Source organism: Rhamphochromis longiceps, linkage group LG10, assembly GCF_057381845.1.
Source record: "Rhamphochromis longiceps isolate RC_006_pf linkage group LG10, R_longiceps_female_GT1.1, whole genome shotgun sequence".
Taxonomy (NCBI): Eukaryota; Metazoa; Chordata; class Actinopteri; order Cichliformes; family Cichlidae; genus Rhamphochromis; species Rhamphochromis longiceps.
In genome coordinates, this window is record NC_140566.1 from 6,924,645 (window position 1) to 6,947,496 (window position 22,852).

Here is a 22,852-nt window from a genome sequence, read left to right on the forward strand (position 1 = left end):
ACAATCCTTCTCAAGCAGACAAAAACGACAACAATATCGAGCTGCAAATGATTCCACGAACCCAAACAGACTATGCAAGCCAAGATTGTCCCCAGTGACCTGGATTACAGTGCCATGAACCAAGTGTTTAAACATGGGAAGTTTCAGTCCCTCTGTCTCAAGAACTTTCAGATCATTGACAAGTGGCTCAAGGATTGAATTAAAGCCATAACGCTTTGAGTCTTGTGCATGAAAAAGAGCACACAAATGAATATTGACCAACAACGAATTAAAGATTGGAGGAAAATTCCTTAGTGTAAAGTATATTGCACCTAATTTATGTACACCCTTTTTAGAGCCCAGGGGATTTGCAGTTTCAAAGTCATCATAAAACAGTTGAATTTGTAAGGCATCTTTTTCTGCAGAAAATAGGGGACATCTTTTAACATAGGCAGCATCGATTAAGTCTGCATACACACCTTCTCTGGACATATTCCTCGACTTGAACATGTCGACAACATGGTGGTTTTGAAAGATAGTTTTCAGTGTTTCCAAAATAGGAACATATGCAAACCTATCGGTTACAATGACTTGATCAAAAGTCCCTGTGATCTTGTTTCTTCTACTGTCAAATCTTGTGCCAAGCACCATTTCAACAGGTTCAACAGTTGCCCATTTTTGTTTAAAGTGCCTATTTCGTTTAGCTTCTGAATTTAACAGTGTGAATGGGTTTTCAAAGTTTTTGAATGACTGCTCTAATTTCTTTTTACTTGAAGTGTCCTGTGAAGGTAAGCTCTGTAAAGCTGCATCTTTAGCCTGAGTATGAATCTCAAAAAACACTTCCTCCATTGAGGAGACAAAACTATTCACAGTAGATTGGCTTAATCCAGCTGCCCTGAGCTGTGCAACAGTAGAGGCACACATATCCAAAGTGCTCTTATTTGAACTTTTCAACATTTCAGATGTTGTGGGTGTTTCTTCTACATTAGTTGACACCACCTGCCCTGTAGTGATAACTTCTTTAATTGCCACATCAGGCTGTAAATTAACATCAGTGTCAGCCTGTTGGTCGAAATAGTTAAGGTGTTTGGTATTTAAATGTTTTCTAAAACCTGAAAAAGTGCCAAACACACAGCCACAGTCACGCTGGGCACATTTAAGGCGAAGATTTCTTCCAGGTAAGTAACCATGGACTAACCGTAAATGCCTAACAAGCATGTTTGAACCAGTAAACTCAGCCTGACAGACAAAACACTTCATGATGGAGAATTAACCTTCAAGCCCTAACGAAGCAACCTTGTCCTTATTTCAGCAACTCTGGGACTTTCTTTGATTTTGCCAACATCTATATTGTACACAGTGGTTTGGATGAATGTGTACATGTTGTGAAGCATGGTGTTGTAAGATGTGCCAAACACAAAATGTGCTTTAAACAGTTCATCAAAAGCACCAAGTGAAGAGGTAGACTTGCATGGTATGGCATTCTTGTCAAGAATAATGAAGAACTGGTGGATGTCATGCTTTTTCACCCCAACAGCCAGGAGGTAGGGTTGAGTGCTGGTAGTGATGGCATCAAGGTGCTCTTGGATATTTGTTCCAGTCTGAAAAGACAAATACAGACAGGCAATAAGAATCAAGTGTTTCTTAAACTGGTAATTCATACCATAAAAATAGAAAAGAAACAAACCTTCTTGAAGACCACAAGATGCCTTTCTGCTTGAGAAGCTGACACCTTTCCTGGTCTCTTCCGACCCTGACCAGATGGTGGAATCAAATGTAATAGCAATAGAATCGCTGAGAGGTCACTGTCCCAGCCTGAAAAAAAAAAATTGGTTTTATAATAAAGTTGAATCATCCTCATCAATAACAAATTTCAATGCATCTGCATTGACAAAATGTTTGAGTAGACCCAAAATACAAAAGGACAGCTGTTCTGTGACAAACATTATATATCCTGTGAATGTTCTAATTAAAGAAATAACAGCTCACCAATGTCAGCATTAACTTCAGTGGCATCCTCAGGAGAGTCAGCTGCCAGCAAGAGTTCTTCCAGGTCACTGGTAGAAGGAAGCTTTCTGCCTTGTTGGATAATCTTTCTTTTGAATGTTGTTGGCCACCTCTCCAGCAACCTGCCTGATACATCCTCACCAAACATCAGTACAAAATCCTGTTCGATCTGTAACAGGGATAGAGAACAGAGAATTATATCTGCTATCTGCAAAAAATAAAATGTGTTTACATTGTCAACGTAATGAAAAATATTCACCAAGCCTTTGATATCTTTGAAACGTGGAAACACAGACAGTATGTTGCTTGACAGCAGGGGGTCAAGGACCATGTTGTGTCGATAAACAAATGTCAACTTCATCTTCTTCTTGACTGTGTCTTCATCAGCTGAATGTTTCATCAGAGAGATTGCTTCCTTGCACTCATCCTCACTCAGCACGTTCTCTGTAACAAACTGCAACTCTCGTCTGACAGTTGGTCCACCACACTGGTCTTCACCCGATGATCCATCTCCTGGTGCTAGACAATATGAAATACAACTTTATCAAAACTAATAATAACATTTGATAACCATTATTAATACAGAACCATAATTTGGAACTGTATTATACGTTTCCACTGAATTATAAGTGTTACCTCCAGATGTTAATCGCCTCTCTTTAGCAGTGCATCTCTGTATGGTTTTAATCCTCCAGGCCAAGTACCCAGTGCCACTCTCGCCATCATAATAATGTTCCTTGGAGAGTGAGACATACAGACATTTTGTTTATTAATTTATCAGTAAGTTATGTGACCATGAACAGTTGATAAGGACATACATTTTGGCAGGATTTAAAATTTTGATTTTAGTTGTATCAGTTATTGCTGTTAGCTACTTACATAGCCATTTTTTGAGTACGGGTCACTGAGGTAAGGGAAAAAGGTTACAATTCCTCTGGCATACATTTCTTTTACCTGCCGTGGTGGTGATGTACTGCAAGATCAAAAGGAAAAGAACTAGTCAGCTTCGCTGGAATTAATAGAGATTTAAAATAATTTGAAAATGATAGTAAAAATCACAGGGCCAGAAATAAATTACCCATTTTTTTCTGTCATGTCAGCTACCAGTATGTTGACCATTTTTCTTCTGGTTTCATCCACCAGGGACTTGGTCCAATTGTACTCATTTATTATACGTTCTCCACCAGGTTTGCTTGTGAGAATGGATTCCACCAACTGGAAAACACAATAAAAACATTCTACATGTTGATATAACCACTACAGTTCAGAACACTTAAACTACAAACAAAAAAGACACTATTAGAAGAATGTGGAAATCTGTTAACTCTTACTTGCTTAGCTTCTGCATCCAGCTTCTGACGTTTCCTCAAAGGGCTGTCTGAAAGGATGACCGTATCCTGTGAATCTGATGAATGTGGCAATGATAACTGGAACTGCTCAGGAGACACTTCTGCAACAGATGTTTCCAGACCTTAAAAATAGGAGCAAAACAAATCAGTTTACATGGTCCCTCCATAGACTCATTTTATACACTCTTTGATTAAACAATGTAATAATGACACCAAAAAAAAAAAAAAAAAGACATCCAATGAAACACAAATCACTCAAACAAACCTGTTTCATATTTGATGGTTAGTACCCCGGTTGAGGGATCTGTTACTATATCCTCAAAAACATCCTCATCCAACTCAGTCCCTGAACTATCAAAAACTTTCACTCCTTCTGTTACGGCTGGCGCACCAAACTTTGCAAATGCTGGAAACAAGCACACAAGTTTGTGTAAACAAAAAGACATGACATTTAATGTTTTGTAGCTTAAAATGAAGATCATTTCAAGATACTCTTTCAAAAATGAGTCAGATAAACAAAGCCTAAATTATTAAGCGCCTCTAACATGCTTGATAAGTGGTAGATTAAAAGGAGTGACACTCACATTATGCAGTTTTCCCCCCCACTAAATATACATTCATAACTAAGATGCTTCCAAAACACAGATCATTTTCAATTAATCATAAAATGCAGTTTGAAGAGACTAAATAACAAAAAGAACTTAAAGCCTCTTGTACACCTTTTTAATACAATGTTGGTTTCTTACCGGCAATCAAAAACTCCTTAAGGCTTGGCTCAGATACTCTAACAAATTTCTGCACACCTCCGAGTTTTGCTTTAAGCAGCATGCTTCCTGTAGACAGTAATTTCTTATAGTCAGTGCTCTTCATTGAACTACAGTAAACAGAAAATGTGAATATTAAAACAGTCCCATAAACAGCCTTGCAATGTGATTTCTTACACTGTATGTTACTTTTATGTCAGTGTAACAAGGTGTCAAGATATAATCCTCAATACAAAACTAAAATAATAACTACTACTTTTTACCATTTGTCTGACCTAACTTAGCACTAGGGAGCCAGTATTTTGTTCATCTTTAGTTTAACATACTGAACAGTCTGGTAACCAAAATGGAAAAAGCAGCAGGGTAACTTTTGTCAATACCATCAACTCACAATAAATACAAACGCTGTCATCTTAAATTCAAACTACTAAAAAAATGCATTAAAAACTGAATCCTGGACATTTTGGATATTTTATCAAGCTTATAACACCTGCTGGTTGTAATCCTGTAACTGTAAAATCGCTGAAGACAGCCGAGTTAAAATAAGACAATAACCTTACTAAAAACGACCTCTATATCTGGTACCTAGGTATCAAAAAAAAAGAAAAAAAGAAAGATGTAACATTTAGTGTACAATTTTAATTAGTTAATGCTTGAGTTAGGTAATTTAAAATTTAACGCTAACTAGCGAATTGCCCGCGCACTGAGGTTAGCCAAAATGCTAGTTAGCTAGCTAATGTTAATATATAGATCCCAACACATGGAGGGTTTCATTTAATGGAATTTCGAACATGCTAGAACACAACACAATCACCACTACACACTGAAATAAATTTTGATAACAAGCCTTACAGTCCAACACTGATATCAGTCAACTTTTTTAGCTAATTAACAACCTTACATTAGCATACAGATAGTGTCACATTTGCTTCTGGTACAAAATGAAATATATAATAAACATGGACAAAAGGAATGTAACCTTATTTTAACGTGCTACCTGTGCTTAAAATGTCGAATTGTTGGTTTAATAAGTAAATATGAACAACTTACCCTGCAACTGATGTGAAGAAAATGGCGTCGTGAAAAATCCTCTTGGTTTGAAAACCAGTCTGTGGTGGGAGGAGCTTTCTAGAGTAACGTTGACACTGTCTCTTTTAACTCCAGGAATCATCACCCACACTGGGGGGCGTTTTGCTCCAGCTGTTGTTATAATGACTCTATTAGAGTAAATACACTTTAACACTGCTGATTTAACACTGGGAAATTTACTGTGTACTATGTTTAATGCAACATAGTATATACAGCTTAAAGCAAGTAAATCATAGTACTTATGATTTACTTTATAATTCATTCTTACTGTATAATTAATTCTTTGCTTATTGTAAAAACCCAACTTCTTCTATTCTTATCTTTGTGTACCCACCTTTAACTAATTACACCCTTAGTCGTGTGGTGTATTATAAATTGTTTCCTCAAAACCTACTTATTTAGAATTGCATCCATGCCTGACTTCTCTGATTAAATAACATCATTTAGCTTTTCGGTTGTTAGTTGTTATATCTGTAGCATATAAATATGTTTTATTCACTGTAATGAAAAAAATTGTTACTTTAAAATCTTCCTTCAGTGACAAAGGATCAGTGACATTAACATGCTGAAGACTTTCTCACTAAATCCTTCTCATTCTGAAAGCATAGGCAAAGGCCATAACCAATCAGACGATCCAGATTTAACAAATTCACCAAGAATAATGTTTCAGTGATAGCACCTTCTGGCATGAGATGCTAATATATTGGGGAAAGAACAGAAAAATGTTAGACCTGATCTTATTTTAATATGTAAACACTACAGTCTTTTGTGACCTTATATTCATTTAACAAGAGTGGCAAACGTTCGTTGCTTTAACTTATCTTTATCTTTATGACACAAATGTAGAGTCCACAATGTGATTGCTGTGGAACATAGAATAAGAAGAATGAGCACAACTTTGGTGTTTGTATTAGTATTTTACACCCCCCCCAAAAAAAAAACCAAAAAAAAAAACCCCCCAAAACAAAACAGTCAAACCACATGGAAACATGAGCGCTGTCCAAAAAAAGAGTCTATTCTCTGCTGACTTGGTACTATAGTACACCCAGTGGCGTGTCTAGAAAATTTTTGTTGAGGGGGCCAGGTAGGGGCACAGATTTGGAGAAGGGTGGCAGATGTAATTGGCAGATAATGTTAAAAACAATTCTACCAACCGTTAACCATAATTCAATAACCCTGTAAACCTAATAACCGAATGCGCTTTTAGCTCTTATTAGAATGAGATTTTAACCACTATGGTGCAAAGTTTTTAGATACTGCGTTGATAAAGTACAAGAGATACAGTCAGTCAGTGTTTATTCAGCAGTCAAGGACATCAATATTTGCATAGTATTTTTAATGACATGTAGTGCACATATGTTTTGGGCAAAAACATTTTTGAATATTAAAATACGAACATTTTTAACATACAATTGGCAAATTTATACTCCTCCCCCTTTGTGAGTGTGGACGCTTCATCTCTTTGCTCTCTAAATGCTTTGCTTCTTTTATTGATTTTTACCGATTTTTATGCTGATTTTTTCCCTTTTTTCCATATGAGCTTACCTGCGATAGCTTCTGGACACTTATAGATCATTAGGACTAAAGTGTTCTTAACAGAAACAGCAACATTTTTATAGTTACCTTATCCTCAGCGCTCCGTGTGTCTGTGGCCTAGACACAGCTGAAGCCTGATTACAGCGTCTGGGCACCGAGCAGCCTCGATAGCCTAGAAAGGTGCTAACCGCTAGGCTAACTAGCAACAAGATGCCTTCCCTCTCCACAGATGACTACCACAGCCTCCTGCAGAAGATTGCAGCACTGGAGACAAAAATTCATCGCTTAGAAGTAAACGTGGAGGTAAATGGACTGTGTGGAAATGAAACAACCTTGCCTTTGACTCAAAACAATGGCTATGAGCAAGCTAGCACACAGCTAAGGAGCACAGATAACATGACCAAGAAAGTAGACTTTGTGCACTATTATAAATCCTCAAGCGATAATCCCCCCTTGGACTGTCTTGGTGCAAAACCAAGACATAAATCATGTCTCCTGGAAGGGGGAGGACATACTACAGGCAGGGCACAGCGAGCTGAAATCTCTGAAACCGACTGGCCTTCACTTCCTACGAGACAGAGAAGCTCTTCTACCCCTGTACACGAGAGGAAACAGGACTGGACAACCGTGAATAGGAAGGTTAACAACAAACCTTCAAAACAACTGAATGTGAAACTGCAGAACAGATTTGCTCCACTATCAAAGGACCCTGGATCTATATCGGACAACCATCCATCTAAAAGTAGCGAAGTAAGGCCTGAAAATCCACGGGGAAAGCTAAAGGCTAGGCCTGAAACGCTGATTGTGGGTGACTCTGCCGTAAAGGATGTACAAAGCATGTGCGGTAAGAACACTAAAGTCCTCTGCTTTCCTAACGATATGGTCAACATCCTGAAGGAGAGAATTCTTCAAATTGCAGATGAATATCCAACTGTGACAAACATTGTCCTGCATACAGGGTCAAACGATGTGTCCAAACAACAATCGGAGGTTCTGAAACGGGACTTTATTGGATTATTAAACACTGTAAACTCTCTGAATGCAGCTGTATTCATCAGTGGGCCTGTACCGCCGGTCAGAGGAGGAGACGAGAGATTCAGCAGGCTGTTTACACTGAATAAATGGCTTATATCAGCATGTGCTGACCACTCAGTGCATTTTATCAACAACTTTAATATTTTTTGGGAACGCAGGCATCTGTTTAAAGCAAATGGATTTAATTTTAACAAGTCAGGGGTGAAACTGTTCACCTCCAACTTGTTTTATTCCATACGTCATCCATCTGTGCTTGGAGCCAAGGCTGAGATAAACAAGGAGTTATCTCATAAAGAGGAACAAACAGTACTCCAAGAACAGACAAAGCCCAGCAGAAACCTTGAGGAGGAGCTCCATCTGCCCCCACCCGGGAAGAGCCTCAGAAAGAAGAGACATCTGAGGCAAGAAGAGGCAAGAAGAGGGGTCCCTATTTGCCTCCAACTCTCTCAACAACACCAACGACCAGGACCAGGATCTTCCCCAGTCCCCCAAACCCCTGACAGGCCATCACCCCCATCACCCTCCTCTCCCTCCCTTTCTCCCTCCTCCCCACACCTGAAATTCACTGAAGAGATGATGGAGCGGGTCAATGCTGGGCTCAGATCTACCCCCCGGCCCAATCCCTCTTTGTCCCCCATAAACCCCCCACCAAAGCAGCCAAAGGTTCGCCACCGAGCCCCACCCTCAACAGAGCAATCGAAGTCACATTGCCCAGCCTCGCCCCCCTTAGTTCCTCCTTACCACCTTCATGCTTTGTCTCCGCAGTCTGATGTGTGATGTGTGGAGGGTCCGGACTGCGAGGATTATGGCAGTGGTGACTTTTCCCAGGAGAAGCTGGGACCCTGTTTACTAGAAGGTTTTAAAATTTCTGTACTTTTAGGTGACAGAAGGAGACATGTGGCCTGGTCAAAACACAGAGAGCTGCACTCTAAAAGATCTTTAAATATAGTAAACATACCTTGTGTGCCACAGACTGCTCCCAAACACGAGGGGACAAGTAATGCCTCTAAAACACTTAAGTTGGCTTTATTAAACGTTAGATCTTTAGCTGGGAAAACATTTTTAATTAATGATTTAATCACTGAGCACAGCCTTGATTTTATGTTTTTAACTGAAACTTGGTTGGACCAAAATAACAGTGGAGCTGTTCTCATCGAGACGACCCCTCCTAACTACAGTTTTATCAGTGAGGCCAGGGTGAGCAGGAGAGGAGGAGGGGTTGCTGTCTTATTTAATGAATCATTTCAATGTAAGCAGCTATCTCCTGGAAGTTTTCAGTCTTTTGAATATGTGGCTTTACAGCTGAAGGCCCCATCCAAAGTTGTGTTTCTTAATGTTTACAGGCCTCCCAAATACTGCACAGACTTTTTTAATGACCTCAGTGAACTGCTGTCTGTGATCTGTGTTGATTTCGACTGTGTAATTATTGTTGGGGATTTTAACATCCATGTGGACAACCCTCAGGACAAAGGGACTAAAGACCTGACACTCTGGGCAACTTTGGGCTGACTCAGCATGTAACAGAGGCCACACATAATAGAGGACACACTCTTGACCTACTGATCTCCAAGAGCCTGAGCATTTCAAACATTACTGTGTCTGATGTGGGCTTATCTGATCATTACTGTGTTTTCTTTGAAAGTAAAATCTCAGCCCACACAAATATATCAACAGCAGTGATCACAAAACGGTGTATAACTGAAAACAGTAGTGAGATCTTTAACCAGGTCTTCCCATTAACACCTGACCTGTCCAAAGGTTCAGTCAATGAGCTCGTCAATAGCTTTAATGCAAAAATGTTAAATGTAATGGATACTATTGCCCCCATTAAGGTGAAGGTTATCTCTGGAAGGAAAAAGTCTCCATGGAGAAACTCCACACTAGTGAAAAATGAAAAAAGAGAGTGTAGGAAAGCTGAGCGCAGATGGAGAAAAACAAACCTCCAGGTTCATTATGACATCTATAAAGAGAAACTTCACAATTATAATTTACAACTGAGGAGTGCAAGAAGGTCCTACTTCTCTGACATCATCACTAAAAACAGCCATAATGCTCGGGTCTTATTTTCTACAGTTGACAGGCTAACAAACCCTCCTGTGCCAGTGGCAGCTGAACTTCATTCAACCATGGCCTGCAATGACTTTGCCAAATTCTTCACAGACAAAGTCCAAAAGATTAGACAAGCAGTTAGTACATCAACAGCAGATCCAGGATATGTACTGTGTCCACCGAAAAACTGTTTAAACACCATCAAACAGTTTCACCCGATTAACAGCAAAGACCTGGAGGACATCTTAGGTCAACTGAACTCCTCCTCTTGCTGTTTAGATGTCCTGCCAACAAGTTTTTTCAAAAAGGTCTCAAAGACTTTAGAGTCAGACCTGTTACAGATCGTCAACTTTTCCTTAATGTCAGGTGTGTTTCCAGAACCACTAAAAACTGCTGTAATCAAACCTATACTGAAAAAGGACAATCTTGACAAGACACAAATGAAAAACTACAGGCCGATCTCAAATCTCCCATTTGTAAGTAAGATCATTGAAAAAGCAGTTTCTCAACAGCTCAGTTACTTCTTAAAACAGAATAACTGCTACGATGCCTTCCAGTCAGGTTTTAGACAGAACCACAGCACTGAAACCGTTCTGACAAAAGTGTTTAATGACATATGTCTGAACACAGACAGTGGAAAAATGTCAGTCCTAGTTTTACTGGATCTCAGTGCAGCATTTGATACAGTTGACCACAACATATTACTCAAACGACTGGAGAACTGGGCAGGTCTTTCAGGAACTGTACTAAACTGGTTCAAAACATACTTAGAAAACAGGAAATACTTTGTATCAATAGGTAACTTCACATCTGAGCAGACAAGTATCACATGTGGAGTTCCCCAAGGTTCCATCTTGGGACCCCCTCTGTTTAACATTTACATGCTCCCACTGGCACAGATTATAAAGAACAACAAAATAAACTACCACAGCTATGCAGATGACACACAAATATATATCACAATGTCACCAGGAGACCGAGGCCCTGTACAGGCTCTTGGTAAATGCATTGAGGAAATTAATGACTGGTTGTGCCACAATTTTCTCCAACTAAACAAAAACAAAACTGAAGTAATAGTCTTTGGCGCCAAAGAAAAACGATTACAGGTCACCAGAGAACTTCAATCTATACATCTAAAAACCACAAACCAGGCGAGAAATTTGGGTGTAGTGATGGATGCAGACCTAAACTTAGAAAAACACATTAAGACAATAACAAAATCAGCTTACTATCACCTCAAGAATATTTCAAGGATTAAAGATCTGATGTCTCAACAGGACCTGGAAAAACTAGTCCATGCATTCATTTTTAGTAGGCTTGATTACTGTAACAGCATCTTTACAGGTCTACCTGTCATGGTCCTGGGCCATGTTGGCCCAGTGTTCTTAGTTTTCTTGTATGTTTGTATTTTGTTCCTTATTTAGGCCATGTTTTCTGAGTTGCCCTGTTGTGTTGTTCCCTAAGTGTATACCCCTTCATGGCTTTTACCCCTGTGTGCCCCTCTGTGTATCTGTGAGCCCTCGTCTCTCCTTATGTTTTATTCCATGTTTCCCCTGCCCATTATGTCCAAGTTCTCCCCGTGCTCTCTCTCCCCCCCCCCCGTGTGCCCTGTGTATTTATGAGCCCTCGTCTCCCTTTGTGGTTGTTTCATGTTTCCCCAGCCCGTTATGTCTGTGTTTTCCCCGTGCTCTCTCTCCTCCTGTCTGAACCTCTGTGCACTTCCTGTTTACTTTGTGACTCTCACGCCCGTACATGTCATGTTCAGTTCACCCCGCCCTGTCTCGTTATGATTATCAGTGTCACCTGTGTTCCCTGTGTGTTCAAACTTTCCTCGTTTACCCTCTGTGTATTTCTGTCTGCGTCTCCCTCTGTTCGGCGTGACGTCGTCCCTCATGCTGTGTGTGGATCTCCCTGTGTCTCCCTGTGAGTTCTTAGTTTATGGTTTCCCAGTTTAGTCTAGTTTGTATGTTTGTTCTACCAGCAAATAAAGCTGTGTTTTGAGTTCACCTCCCCGAGTCTGTGAGTCCTGCATTTTGGGTCCAACTCCTGCCTGCCGCACAGCGATTCATGACAGTACGACGTCACCACAACATGGACCCAGCAGACTTAGCGATCTGATACGTGTCCAACGCCTAGTCGAGTGGATAACCCACACTTCCAATACAAGGGCAAAGATTGTGGGGATAAATGCTATCGAAGCAATCCTCAAAGGAAATTCTCATCTCCGCCAGGTCAGAGGATGTTTGGACTTATTGGCCAATTTGAATGAAGCCCGGGAGGCGGCGCGAACTCGGGAAATATCAGACTTGGCCCAGCAGCAACAGACAACAGCCACCCTGGAGCAGCCGCGTCAGTTTCACCGGCCGGATGTGGTTTTTCCCGGCCCTTTGGAGCCATCTGCGGGGAAGAAACGTCGATCACGCCGCGGGCGCGCCACCCCACAGCCGGACGTTCGGACTTTTACATCGCCGGCTGTGGTGAATAAGGACTCTTTTTCTGTGTCGAACCGTGGGACTATTCGTTCAGGGGTTGTGTTTTGTGCTACGGATGGTAATGTGAACAGTTTATTAGCTGCCCAGCCTCCTGAAGCTCTCTTAGCTGCCCAGCCTCCTGAAGCTCTCTTAGCTGCCCAGCTACAAGCTGTGTCTCCTGTGTCCCCGCTAGCACAGTCATTAACTCCACCACAAGCTCCATTTTCACCTCTACCATCGCTTCAGTCATCAGTTCGGTCTGCCACTCAGTCGCCCTTAGCTCCATCATCCACACTACCACCTGTTTCTCTTCCACCACAACCGTCACTACACCCAGCCATTCAGGCTGCTACTCAGTCAGTCATTCAACCCATAGCCCTGCCATTAAGGCACTCTGTAGCCGAGCCATTAGCCGCCCGACCCGCAGCCACTTCAGCCACTCCTCCACCCGTCACACCTCCACTACAACCATCACTGCAGTCTCTAGCGCAGTCTCCTGCAGCTCTGCTTTCCCCAGTGCAGTCTCCAGTGTCCCCAGTGCAGTCTCCAGTGTCCCCAGTGCAGTCTCCAGTGTCCCCAGTGCAGCCTCCTGCAGCCCTGCTTTCCCCAGTGCAGTCTCCAGTGTCCCCAGTGCAGCCTCCTTTAGCACAGTCACCCACTCAACCACCAGCACCACAACCGTCACTACCTCTAGTTCATTCCCCTGTGAAGTCATTAACTCCACCACCTACTCCACTCTCACCACCACCGTTACTACAGACATCAGTTCAGTCCCCTGTGCAGTCGTTTACTTCTCCACCGTTAGCAGCTCAGGTCCCCGTGTGTCCAGCAGCTCAGGTCCCCGTGTGTCCAGCAGCTCAGGTCCCCGTGTGTCCAGCAGCTCAGGTCCCCGTGTGTCCAGCAGCTCAGCTCGCACCTGAACCTTTGGCCCAGTTCCCCGTAGCAGTGCAGTTTTCTAGCCAGCTTAACGTTGAGCCCGGGGTCCCAATTCTCTCTGGCTCTACATCGGCTCCTGCTGGAAGCTCGGATGAGCTCATTCAGCACTCCGCGGCTCCCGTGTCGCCATCTACCTCGTCCGCTGGGGGTTCCAGTGAGCCCAGCCAGCACCTCCTCGTCTCCGCTGGAGGGTCCGAGGGGCCCGTTCAGCCACCTGTCTCCGCTGGAGGGTCCGAGGGGCCCGTTCAGCCTCCTGTCTCCGCTGGAGGGTCCGAGGGGCCTGTCCAGCCTCACGCCTCGTCAGCTGGAGGGTCCGAGGGGCCCGTTCAGCCTCCTGTCTCCGCTGGAGGGTCCGAGGGGCCCGTTCAGCCTCACGCCGCATCAGCTGGAGGGCCCGAGGAGCCTGTCCAGCCGCCACCTGCGACCGCCTCGTCGTCGCCTGGTCCGGCTGCATCCGCCTGTGCTTCTGCTACGCCTGGGCCAGCCTCTGCCTGTGCTTCTGCTACGCCTGGGCCAGCCTCTGCCTGTGCTTCTGCTACGCCTGGGCCAGCCTCTGCTTCTGCTACGCCTGGGCCAGCCTCTGCTTCTGCTACGCCTGGTCCGGTCTCAGCCTCTGCTTCTGCTACGCCTGGTCCGGTCTCAGCCTCTGCTTCTGGTCCAGCCTCGGCCTCTGCAACCTCGTCTGGTCCGGCCTCCGAGTCTTCGTCCTCGTCTGGTCCGGCCTCAGCCTGTGCTTCGCCTGGTCCGGCCCCCGCATCGCCACCGTCTGGTCCTGCCTCGTCTGGTCCTGCCTCGTCTGGTCCTGTGCCCACCAGGCCATGGCCAGCACGCCTGAGACTGGAGGGCCGCCGCTGCCTTCCGCGCGGTCGGCCCCCTGAACTGCTCCGTCGTCTCCTTCGCCGCCGCCGCCGCTGCCTTCCGCGCGGTCGGCCCCCTGAACTGCTCCGTCGTCTCCTTCGCCGCCGCTGCCTTCCGCGCGGTCGGCCCCCTGAACTGCTCCGTCGTCGTCCCCCCCTTCGCCATCGCCGCTGCCTTCCGCACGGCCGGCCTCCGGACCAGCTCTGTCACCTGTGCCACCCACCTGGTCGGCCCCCCGACCGTGTGACCCGTGAACTCTTGTGCCTGTGGGCTCTGGGTCGGCCCCCTGAACCTTATTTGGACTATAGTCATGTGCTCCTGTGTTTTCTGTTGTTTGTTTTTGTTTCCCGTTCTGGTCCCTCCGTCCTGGTCCCCCGCCTCCCGCCCTGGGTGGGTTGTTTTCTGTTTTTGTTTTTTTGGGTTTGGGCTGTCGGGAGCCAGCCCTTGAGGGGGGGGTACTGTCATGGTCCTGGGCCATGTTGGCCCAGTGTTCTTAGTTTTCTTGTATGTTTGTATTTTGTTCCTTATTTAGGCCATGTTTTCTGAGTTGCCCTGTTGTGTTGTTCCCTAAGTGTTTTCCCTTCATGGCTTTTACCCCTGTGTGCCCCTCTGTGTATCTGTGAGCCCTCGTCTCTCCTTATGTTTTATTCCATGTTTCCCCTGCCCATTATGTCCAAGTTCTCCCCGTGCTCTCTCTCCCCCCCCCCCTGTGTGCCCTGTGTATTTATGAGCCCTCGTCTCCCTTTGTGGTTGTTTCATGTTTCCCCAGCCCGTTATGTCTGTGTTTTCCCCGTGCTCTCTCTCCTCCTGTCTGAACCTCTGTGCACTTCCTGTTTACTTTGTGACTCTCACGCCCGTACATGTCATGTTCAGTTCACCCCGCCCTGTCTCGTTATGATTATCAGTGTCACCTGTGTTCCCCGTGTGTTCAAACTTTCCTCGTTTACCCTCTGTGTATTTCTGTCTGCGTCTCCCTCTGTTCGGCGTGACGTCGTCCCTCATGCTGTGTGTGGATCTCCCTGTGTCTCCCTGTGAGTTCTTAGTTTATGGTTTCCCAGTTTAGTCTGGTTTGTATGTTTGTTCTACCAGCAAATAAAGCTGTGTTTTGAGTTCACCTCCCCGAGTCTGTGAGTCCTGCATTTTGGGTCCAACTCCTGCCTGCCGCACAGCGATTCATGACACTACCTAAAAAATCAGTCAGACAACTACAGCTCATTCAGAACTCTGCTGCTCGAGTCCTCACTAAGACCAAAAAAGTGGACCACATCAGTCCAGCTCTGAGGTCTTTACACTGGCTGCCTGTCCGTCAGAGGATAGACTTTAAAGTTCTGATGCTGGCCTATAAAGCTCTGAATGGTTTAGGACCAAAATACATCAGTGACCTCCTGACCCAGTATGAACCTTCCAGATCCCTCAGGTCATCTGGATCCGGTCTTTTATCAGTTCCCAGAGTCAGAACCAGACACGGAGAAGCTGCATTCAGCTTTTATGCTCCTTATATCTGGAACAAACTCCCAGAAAGCCTCAGATCAGCTGAAACACTCAGTTTATTTAAATCCAGGTTGAAGACTCACCTATTCTCAGCTGCATTTGAATAAAGCACCAAATCCACACTTTTAAGCTTAAATTTCAAAACTTACACTAACTACTGATCTTATCTATTTTTGATTTTATCTGTTTTGATTTTATATACTGTTTTGTTTGTTTGTTAAGCTTAAATTTCAAAACTTACATTAACTACTGATCTTATCTATTTTTGATTTTATCTGTTTTGATTTTATATACTGTTTTGTTTGTTTGTTAAGTGGGTTTAGAGCTCTGGGTAGCTCCCCAGCTGGGTCTAGACTGGGTCTAGAGAGTATTTTAAATTCAGGGAATTTAAAATAGAAAGTAGCTCGTCCACAGAAGGACTGGTAGCTCCCCTTTCGATAAGGGTTCAGATCGCGCGAACAGGTGTGGGATTAGAGCTCTGGGTAGCTCCCCAACTGGGTCTAGACTGGGTCTAGAGAGTATTTTAAATTCAGGGAATTTAAAATAGAAAGTAGCTCGTCCACAGAAGGACTGGTAGCTCCCCTTACGATAAGGGTTCAGATCGCGCGAACAGGTGTGAAATGTGTGAGTTTAGTTAATTTGTTTGTTTGTTTTAATCAATTTTAAATCATGCTTTTTATTTGTTTTTGTTTCTAATGTCTCTGTAAAGCACTTTGAATCACCTTGTTGTTGAATTGTGCTATACAAATAAATTTGCCTTGCCTTGCCTTGCCAAATTAGCCAATGCCAATGCAAAACCAATGCCTGTTAAAAAAAAGAAGATAATCTTCTCACAAACTGGTGTTTGATTTTGAAACAGGAAAAAAGTGGGGAAACAAACGAAAAGACTAACATTTGAATAAAACCTGAAAGCAAGTAAATACTTTATATGCTGCCTTATGGTAAACTTTGGTAATATTGATGTATAAAGAACAACACTGGCTGATGATGAAATACAGTCAGCTGGCATGGTGACACTGCCAGTATTAACCTGCAGGGCTGGACTGGGACAAAAACTCGGGCTTTTGACTACAGACCGGCCCACCAGGTATTAAAGCCATAAAGCCTTTGAATGAAAACAAATGCTGTTGTGACAGTGATGTACACTGTCTTTTTGGTATATGTATGATTTCTATACATTTTATGTCAGATAAAAACTTTGTTCGCAAGATTCAGATAATTATTTAATAAAAGCTAAATATTTGAATTGAGAATAAGAAAGAAAAGTATTTCTTTGTGCCCCCCTCTCCCTGTTAATGCCCTACCTGGCCCCCTGGCAACACTTTGCTAGATCCGCCCCTGCACAGTTACCAGCTGTCAGCTACCTAAAAAAGGATCCTGGTGTTATTTGTCTCTCAGCAACAGTTCATAACTTCCCTTCAACTCATTCATGTCACCTAAAAGGTAAACCTGTTTCTCCATCACTGTTCAGCTCTGATGATTCAGTAAGGACATCTCCTGGTTTCATCTTCATGTTTCCCTCTCACCACATATCCAAACCGACATCATGACCAGCAGCTTTACAGCTGTGGCTCCAGCAAACATCAGCTGATAGTAGAAATTAATGTTGAATAAATTATAACAACAGCTGATCAAGCTTAAACGTGCTGCTGTTGTTTAGCGCGACATTTGCTGGTTTCCTGTTTCTGGCGCAAAGTGGGCGATAAACAAACAAGAGAGACGATCAGCTGATCATTGATCAGTTTCATGATTGAAGTAGCAATAGAAGAGGCAGCTGTAAAGACAGAATAACTCCAGCTTTGTGTCTTTTTCCATTCTAGCTAAAGTCCGGGACAAACTGCGTCTCTTCTCAGCTCAATACGAAACGCGTAATATTTTCTCTGAATGAGGGACCATTCCATTCTTTAAGGAGCTGTTGGCAACTCTACTAACTAACCTTATGAATAAAATAAAGTTCACTATCAGTAACATCATAGCAACCGAACAGCTGTATAGAAACTCGTCATGCTAGCTCACGCAGTATGAGGTATTGTAAGTGACTGTAAAAAGTCAGCACAACGAAAATAAACTACACCTAAACTTGGTTTATATCTGACCCAGATAGACTGCAGGTCATAACTTCTTACCTGAAGTTCAGTTCACCTGACACTTGGACCGGCGGCCACCTCAGGTCTCTCCTCCTGCCTCACCTTCCCTCATCCACCTGTTGCCTCTGTGGAAGCTCCGCCACAGCCACCACCAAACAACTGAGTTATTTTTACACATCGGCCAGCATCTGGCCAATCCACCACCTCTCATTGTTCATGCCATTACAAAAATAAATAAATAAATAAGTCATCAGCCCACCATGCAAACGTCCGATGGCTAGTCCAGCTATGTTAACTTGTTAATCTTTTGCCGAAAAAATGTTTTCTGCGGTGCTGTCTTTCGTGCTTGGCTCTCCTACCTTTGCTAACATGATGCTCATAGTGCAGAAGCCGGTGCTGCATTCACTTACCCTCGGATATTTGAGCTTCACTGTGAAACCATAATCGTACATTTGATATTTCATTAAATTTTATTGCTTCGGGGTGGCCAGTCTGGTTGGGAGGGGTGGCCTGTGCCGCCCCCCCCAGGCCACCCCGCTGGACACGCCACTGAGTACACCTGTTTTTTTTCTATGTCTTTGGTAATTAACTGAAACTCATTTGAACTCACTCACAATACTCATTTGGGTGCTGTTGATCTATACGCACAGTGCAGTTGTCAGCAAACCACAGTAGGTCCAGCAGTATAAAAGATCACCCACACACAAATGCTGTGCAGTTCTCACCTTTACCCATTTCCCTGCATTGCCTTTTGTGAGCCATTATAAAAATCCCAATCAGCTGGACCAAATCATCGAATATGTACTGCATTTTGAGCACGGTAAGCTGTGTAATATCTTTTCTACTAAATTGGGAGGCCCGTAATTGCTTCTCTGTGAGACGATGTCACAACAAAGTCTGGCAATTGCAGCTAGCTGTATTACCTCCTGTACCCAGGAAACATCTGCTTTTCTCAATGAAGACTTCAAAGGGGCTGTAGATCTTGAATTGCATTTTAGCTGCTATTGTGGCCAGCCCAGGTAATCTTGATTAGGTGTTTAGACTGAGGCAGGGTATACAGTGGCCAAGAGCTCCCCAGAGCTTTGGTCTAAAGCTATTAAAAGATTGTACATTATGTTCCCCTGGCTTTGAAGTAAGGGCCTGCAAGAGGAGTAGGGACTCTGAGGGCTGAGTGCAATAGCAGAAGATTGATCTGCTACTTCTGTATTCTATCAAAGGAGGCACAAGCCCCGATGAAGCCAATCATCGCTACTGCCACTCTGGCACTTGGCCGGGCTAAGCACTCGCTGCATTAGGAAATTGTGTACATTTAATAACGTTTCTAATTATCATAGGCTGCCTTCAGATGGCTGCTCTCCTTAAAAGACCAAATGGGCTATTTTAAAGAGGATGGTAACAACTAGCTTGTCTGTACTTGTACTAATTTGTGAAACTGATGCGGTTTATACAAAGAGTGGTCGTATCTTTGCAGTAAGAAGTCGGATAAATATTCTGTAGCTACTCTAATGATGTTGTTTCAGTTTTGTTTTTTTAACGATGAAATTGACATTGATCATAATCCATAGTGTAATTTAATTTAGCCTCGTAAATAATGATCCCGTGACAATGGCTAACAGGGTCCTGTGCATGTTTATATGTCAAGAAGCATACATTTCATATCTGACTGTTTGACTTCATATAAATCAAATAAACATTTTCAGTCCATATAAACATTTTAATAACAATGATGATATCAATGGCAGTTTTGATATTATGATAGCTTACAATTTGTTTTGGGTTTTTCAATTAGGCCTAGGTCTGTAAAGCTTTGATATAACTGTTCCCTGAACACACTAAAACTAACACTGATCCTTTGAAATGGCAAAGAGACTTCATGCAAATTGCTGCCCTTTCTTTTATGCCCCGTGCCCCCCAATAAGTAAGACATGTCTTTGTGGAGATTTGGCAATGGAAAACTAATAAGCAAATTCACAGGGAAGATGACAAAAAACAAGGGTTCAGGAGAGGGAAGGGCTCTGTCTCTGTTTACCATTGCACAAAGCTAACGGCTCTTGACTATGTAAATGGTGATGATATGAGACATTGTAGAGGGTTGGGGCTCAGATGGGTGAACAAGGCTAGGGGTATTATAGCCAGCAAACAGTCTTGTGGCCCGACAAATGGGGAATGTGGGCCATCCTGACCAATTATGCCACTGTGCCAGGTGCAGGGATCTCTAAGAGCCTAACCATGTGGCTCTGATGTTCTTGTTGTACACATCAATTCATAATAAGCACTACATAGCCAGACATGTCTCTTTCTGTATAGTGAACAAGGCAGATAAAAACAGCAAGGCTCCTTTTCCAAATTAATTTCACAGACTATACTAAAGGAAACATCACAAAATATTCTCTTAGTTATTGTCTGAGATGGCAAAAAAAAAAAGGCACAATATCATTACTAGATGAATATAAGCTTAGTTAATCACACAACACAAATTTTTGGCTTATATTCTGTTTATGAAAAAACAACTGAGCCTTAAAAAAAAAACTGAGCCTTAAAAGTGTCAAGACTAGAGGTATGATGAGATCCTATTTCATCTAAATACAGATCTCTAAACAGTATAAAGAAACAACAGAATGTGTTTCATCATAATTAGAAGCTCATTTCTGCATTTTGTTTAAATAAAATGATGAAAGCAATTAATGTGCAAATCAAGTGTGAACTGATACACCTTTTATTGGGATTAGAAAATAATAACTCTCTCATTCCATATTTTTTTAAAAAGCCTGTCCCCAGTCATTTAAGTATAACAATAGCTTAGCGGTCCAAGATTCATTGTCAGTGCTCGTGCAGCTCCTAGTGTTGGTCCCAATAACTGCAATTGGTTTGGAGATTAGGCCTGTTCCTCTGAATGAGGTGACAGCTGTGACAGAGTCCACTGACACATTTCATTTATAACATTATGATTCCGTGATTTTAACCGTAAGCTAATGCTTCTGGTTTAGCAATATTTCTTGGAACCACCTTTTTTACACTGTGAAGCATTTTTTTGTTAAGTGCATGTGCCTTCACACAAGCGCAACATTTGGATTCATTATACCCCAGGGTTATTATGTTGCATTCCACTGTGTCCTCCATCAGATTTCCAAGCTTTCTGTTTGATAAAAACCTGGGACTCATCAACAATGATGCTCTCCTTTGATGAGTTTGAATAGCTCTCACGTGTATGTGGCCCTTGTTCTTGTTGGCAGTAGAATGTATCTCTCTCTCTCTCTCTCTCTCTCTCTCTCTCTCTCTCTCTCTATATATATATATATATATATATATATATATATATATATATATATATATATATATAGATAGATAGATAGATAGATAGATAGATAGATAGATAGATAGATCTGGCCACTTATTATTATTTTCACCAACGCTGTCACAGTTATTCACAAATTTGTGACTTTTATTGTTTGTTAGCAGAAATGCTAAGAGGTGATGTAAGCTTTAAACCATGGTTGAGAGAGCAGTGTGGCCGCTCTCAACTGTGGGAGTGATCAGACACTCACTTTAATTAGCAGTCCCGTGGTGACCACCTCACTGAATATCACTGATGCTCATTGATAGAAATGTGTGGACTATCACTGTAGCAGCTAGCTCCCTTCAGTTTGGTATTTTGGTGTTGTGCCCCTCAACTCAGACCTGCATAAGGCCAGAACACGCTATAAAACCATCAGAAAGAAGCTTGGTGAGGTGGAAGAAACGTTTCTTCAATCATCAGTCTTGGTTGAATGCAGATTTCCCCAACCTTAAAAACAATAAATCTGCATAATTACTGAAACTAGCACTACTGACAAACAATGGGCCATGAGGTTAGTTTCATGATCATTAATATGCAAACTGTCATGACCACTGATCGCCACCTAACCAGGCTCTACCAATGAGTGGGCTGAAGCAGTGTTTGCTTGGTTATGTTAGTGATACCTAAACAGCTCTACTTTGCTAAGAACCAAAACAAATCCAGTTATTCCTCTCATTTCATAAATATGTGATGTGTAATTTGGACAAGAACCTTCCTTCGGCCAGAACGGGTTGTAGAGGTGGGTTTTCCAGTATGACAATGACCCCATAAATACTGCCAAGGCAACAAAGAAACAGTTAAAGGAGCACATTAAGGTTATGGAGTGGCCTAGCCAATCAAAATACCTTAGTCCTAAAGAAAATCTGTGGAGCAAGTGTCTGTGGAGGAAATTTCTTGGCTGCTGCATGGCACATCCTGTAAGTTTCTTGTTGTAGAAACTTGCAGGATGTGCCATGCAGCAGCAGATTTAGAGAATTTTAAAGAAGAGTTGGCCAAAATCCCTCCTGAAATGTGTGTGCCAACCTGGTGACCAGCTACAAGAAACATCTTACCATTGTGCAGGCCAACAAGGGATTCTCCATCACATAAGTCATGTTTTGCTTGTGGTTCAAATACGTATTTCAAAAGTAGTAGCCTTTAGGTCCTTCTTCTATGGAACCAGCTCCCAGCTTGGATTCAGGAAACAGACATGCTCTCTACTTTTAAGAATAGATTTAAAACCTTCCTTTTTAAAAACGCTTATAGTTAGGGTTGGATCAGGTGACCCTGAATCCACCCTTAGTTATGCTGCAATTGACTTGGGTTGCTGAGGGCTTGCTATGACGCATTGAGCGTTTCTTCTTCTCTCACCCATTTTCAGACACCACTCTGCATTTTATTGTGGCTTATTATTATTATATCTGGTTCTCTTCCACAGCATGTCTTTTGCCTTGTCTTCTTACCCTCACCCCCAGGAGCCATCTGCCCCTCCCTGAATCTGGCATTGCTGGAGGTTTATTCTTGTTATAAGGGAGTTTTTTGTTCCCATTGTCACCAAAGTGCTTGCTAATAGAGTGTCATCTGGTTGTTGGCGTTCCTCTGTAAGGTCTTTACAATATATGCGACTGATGTTCTGATTTGTTGCTATATAAGTAAATTTGAATAGAACTGACTTGAAATCAACTTTGGAAATCAAGAAGAGGAAGCAAGTGAAGGTAGAGCCAAGGATTAAATAGTGGAAGTTGATGAAGGAAGTTAAGCAAATCAATGTATAACTTTGTGTTATTTCTGGATTTTTTTTGTTGATATCGTGTCTTTCTCCATTAAATTTAAAGTACAAAAAAAATTAGAGACTTTTAATTTGCCACATAAGCAAGTACATTTA

General features: G+C 42.6%; 2 protein-coding genes across 2 annotated transcripts; one reads left to right on the top strand and one right to left on the bottom strand.

Annotated features, from left to right (window-relative positions):
• Positions 1-1,163: 1,163 nt before the first annotated feature.
• Positions 1,164-5,374, bottom strand: LOC146660230 (uncharacterized). The gene is made up of 11 exons (XM_085419992.1): positions 5,150-5,374; positions 4,082-4,168; positions 3,601-3,741; positions 3,318-3,457; positions 3,065-3,201; positions 2,866-2,959; positions 2,623-2,722; positions 2,246-2,505; positions 1,969-2,155; positions 1,667-1,794; positions 1,164-1,580 (listed from the first exon to the last, which is right to left on the bottom strand). The coding sequence occupies exons 1-11, from the start codon at positions 5,268-5,270 to the stop codon at positions 1,263-1,265; spliced, it is 1,713 nt and encodes a 570-aa protein (XP_085276118.1). The 5' UTR covers positions 5,271-5,374; the 3' UTR covers positions 1,164-1,262.
• Positions 5,375-11,898: 6,524 nt separating this feature from the next.
• Positions 11,899-14,050, top strand: LOC146660231 (uncharacterized; the record flags this gene model as incomplete). The annotated part of the gene is made up of 2 exons (XM_085421628.1): positions 11,899-13,900; positions 14,031-14,050. Coding segments are annotated over 2 exons (2,022 nt in total), but the record flags the coding sequence as incomplete, so codon positions are not given.
• Between the last annotated feature and the right edge of the window lie 8,802 nt (positions 14,051-22,852).

What these genes read in the sequence shown, in the direction of transcription:
- LOC146660230 (XM_085419992.1), bottom strand. Translation starts at nt 5,270, where the DNA reads ATGATTCCTGGAGTTAAAAGAGACAGTGTCAACGTTACTCTAGAAAGC. An exon ending in TAAGGAGTTTTTGATTGCCG is followed by an intron (nt 3,742 to 4,081) that starts GTAAGAAACCAA and finishes GCTTGTTTCCAG; the next exon opens with CATTTGCAAAGTTTGGTGCG. An exon ending in TCAAAGATATCAAAGGCTTG is followed by an intron (nt 2,156 to 2,245) that starts GTGAATATTTTT and finishes TCCCTGTTACAG; the next exon opens with ATCGAACAGGATTTTGTACT.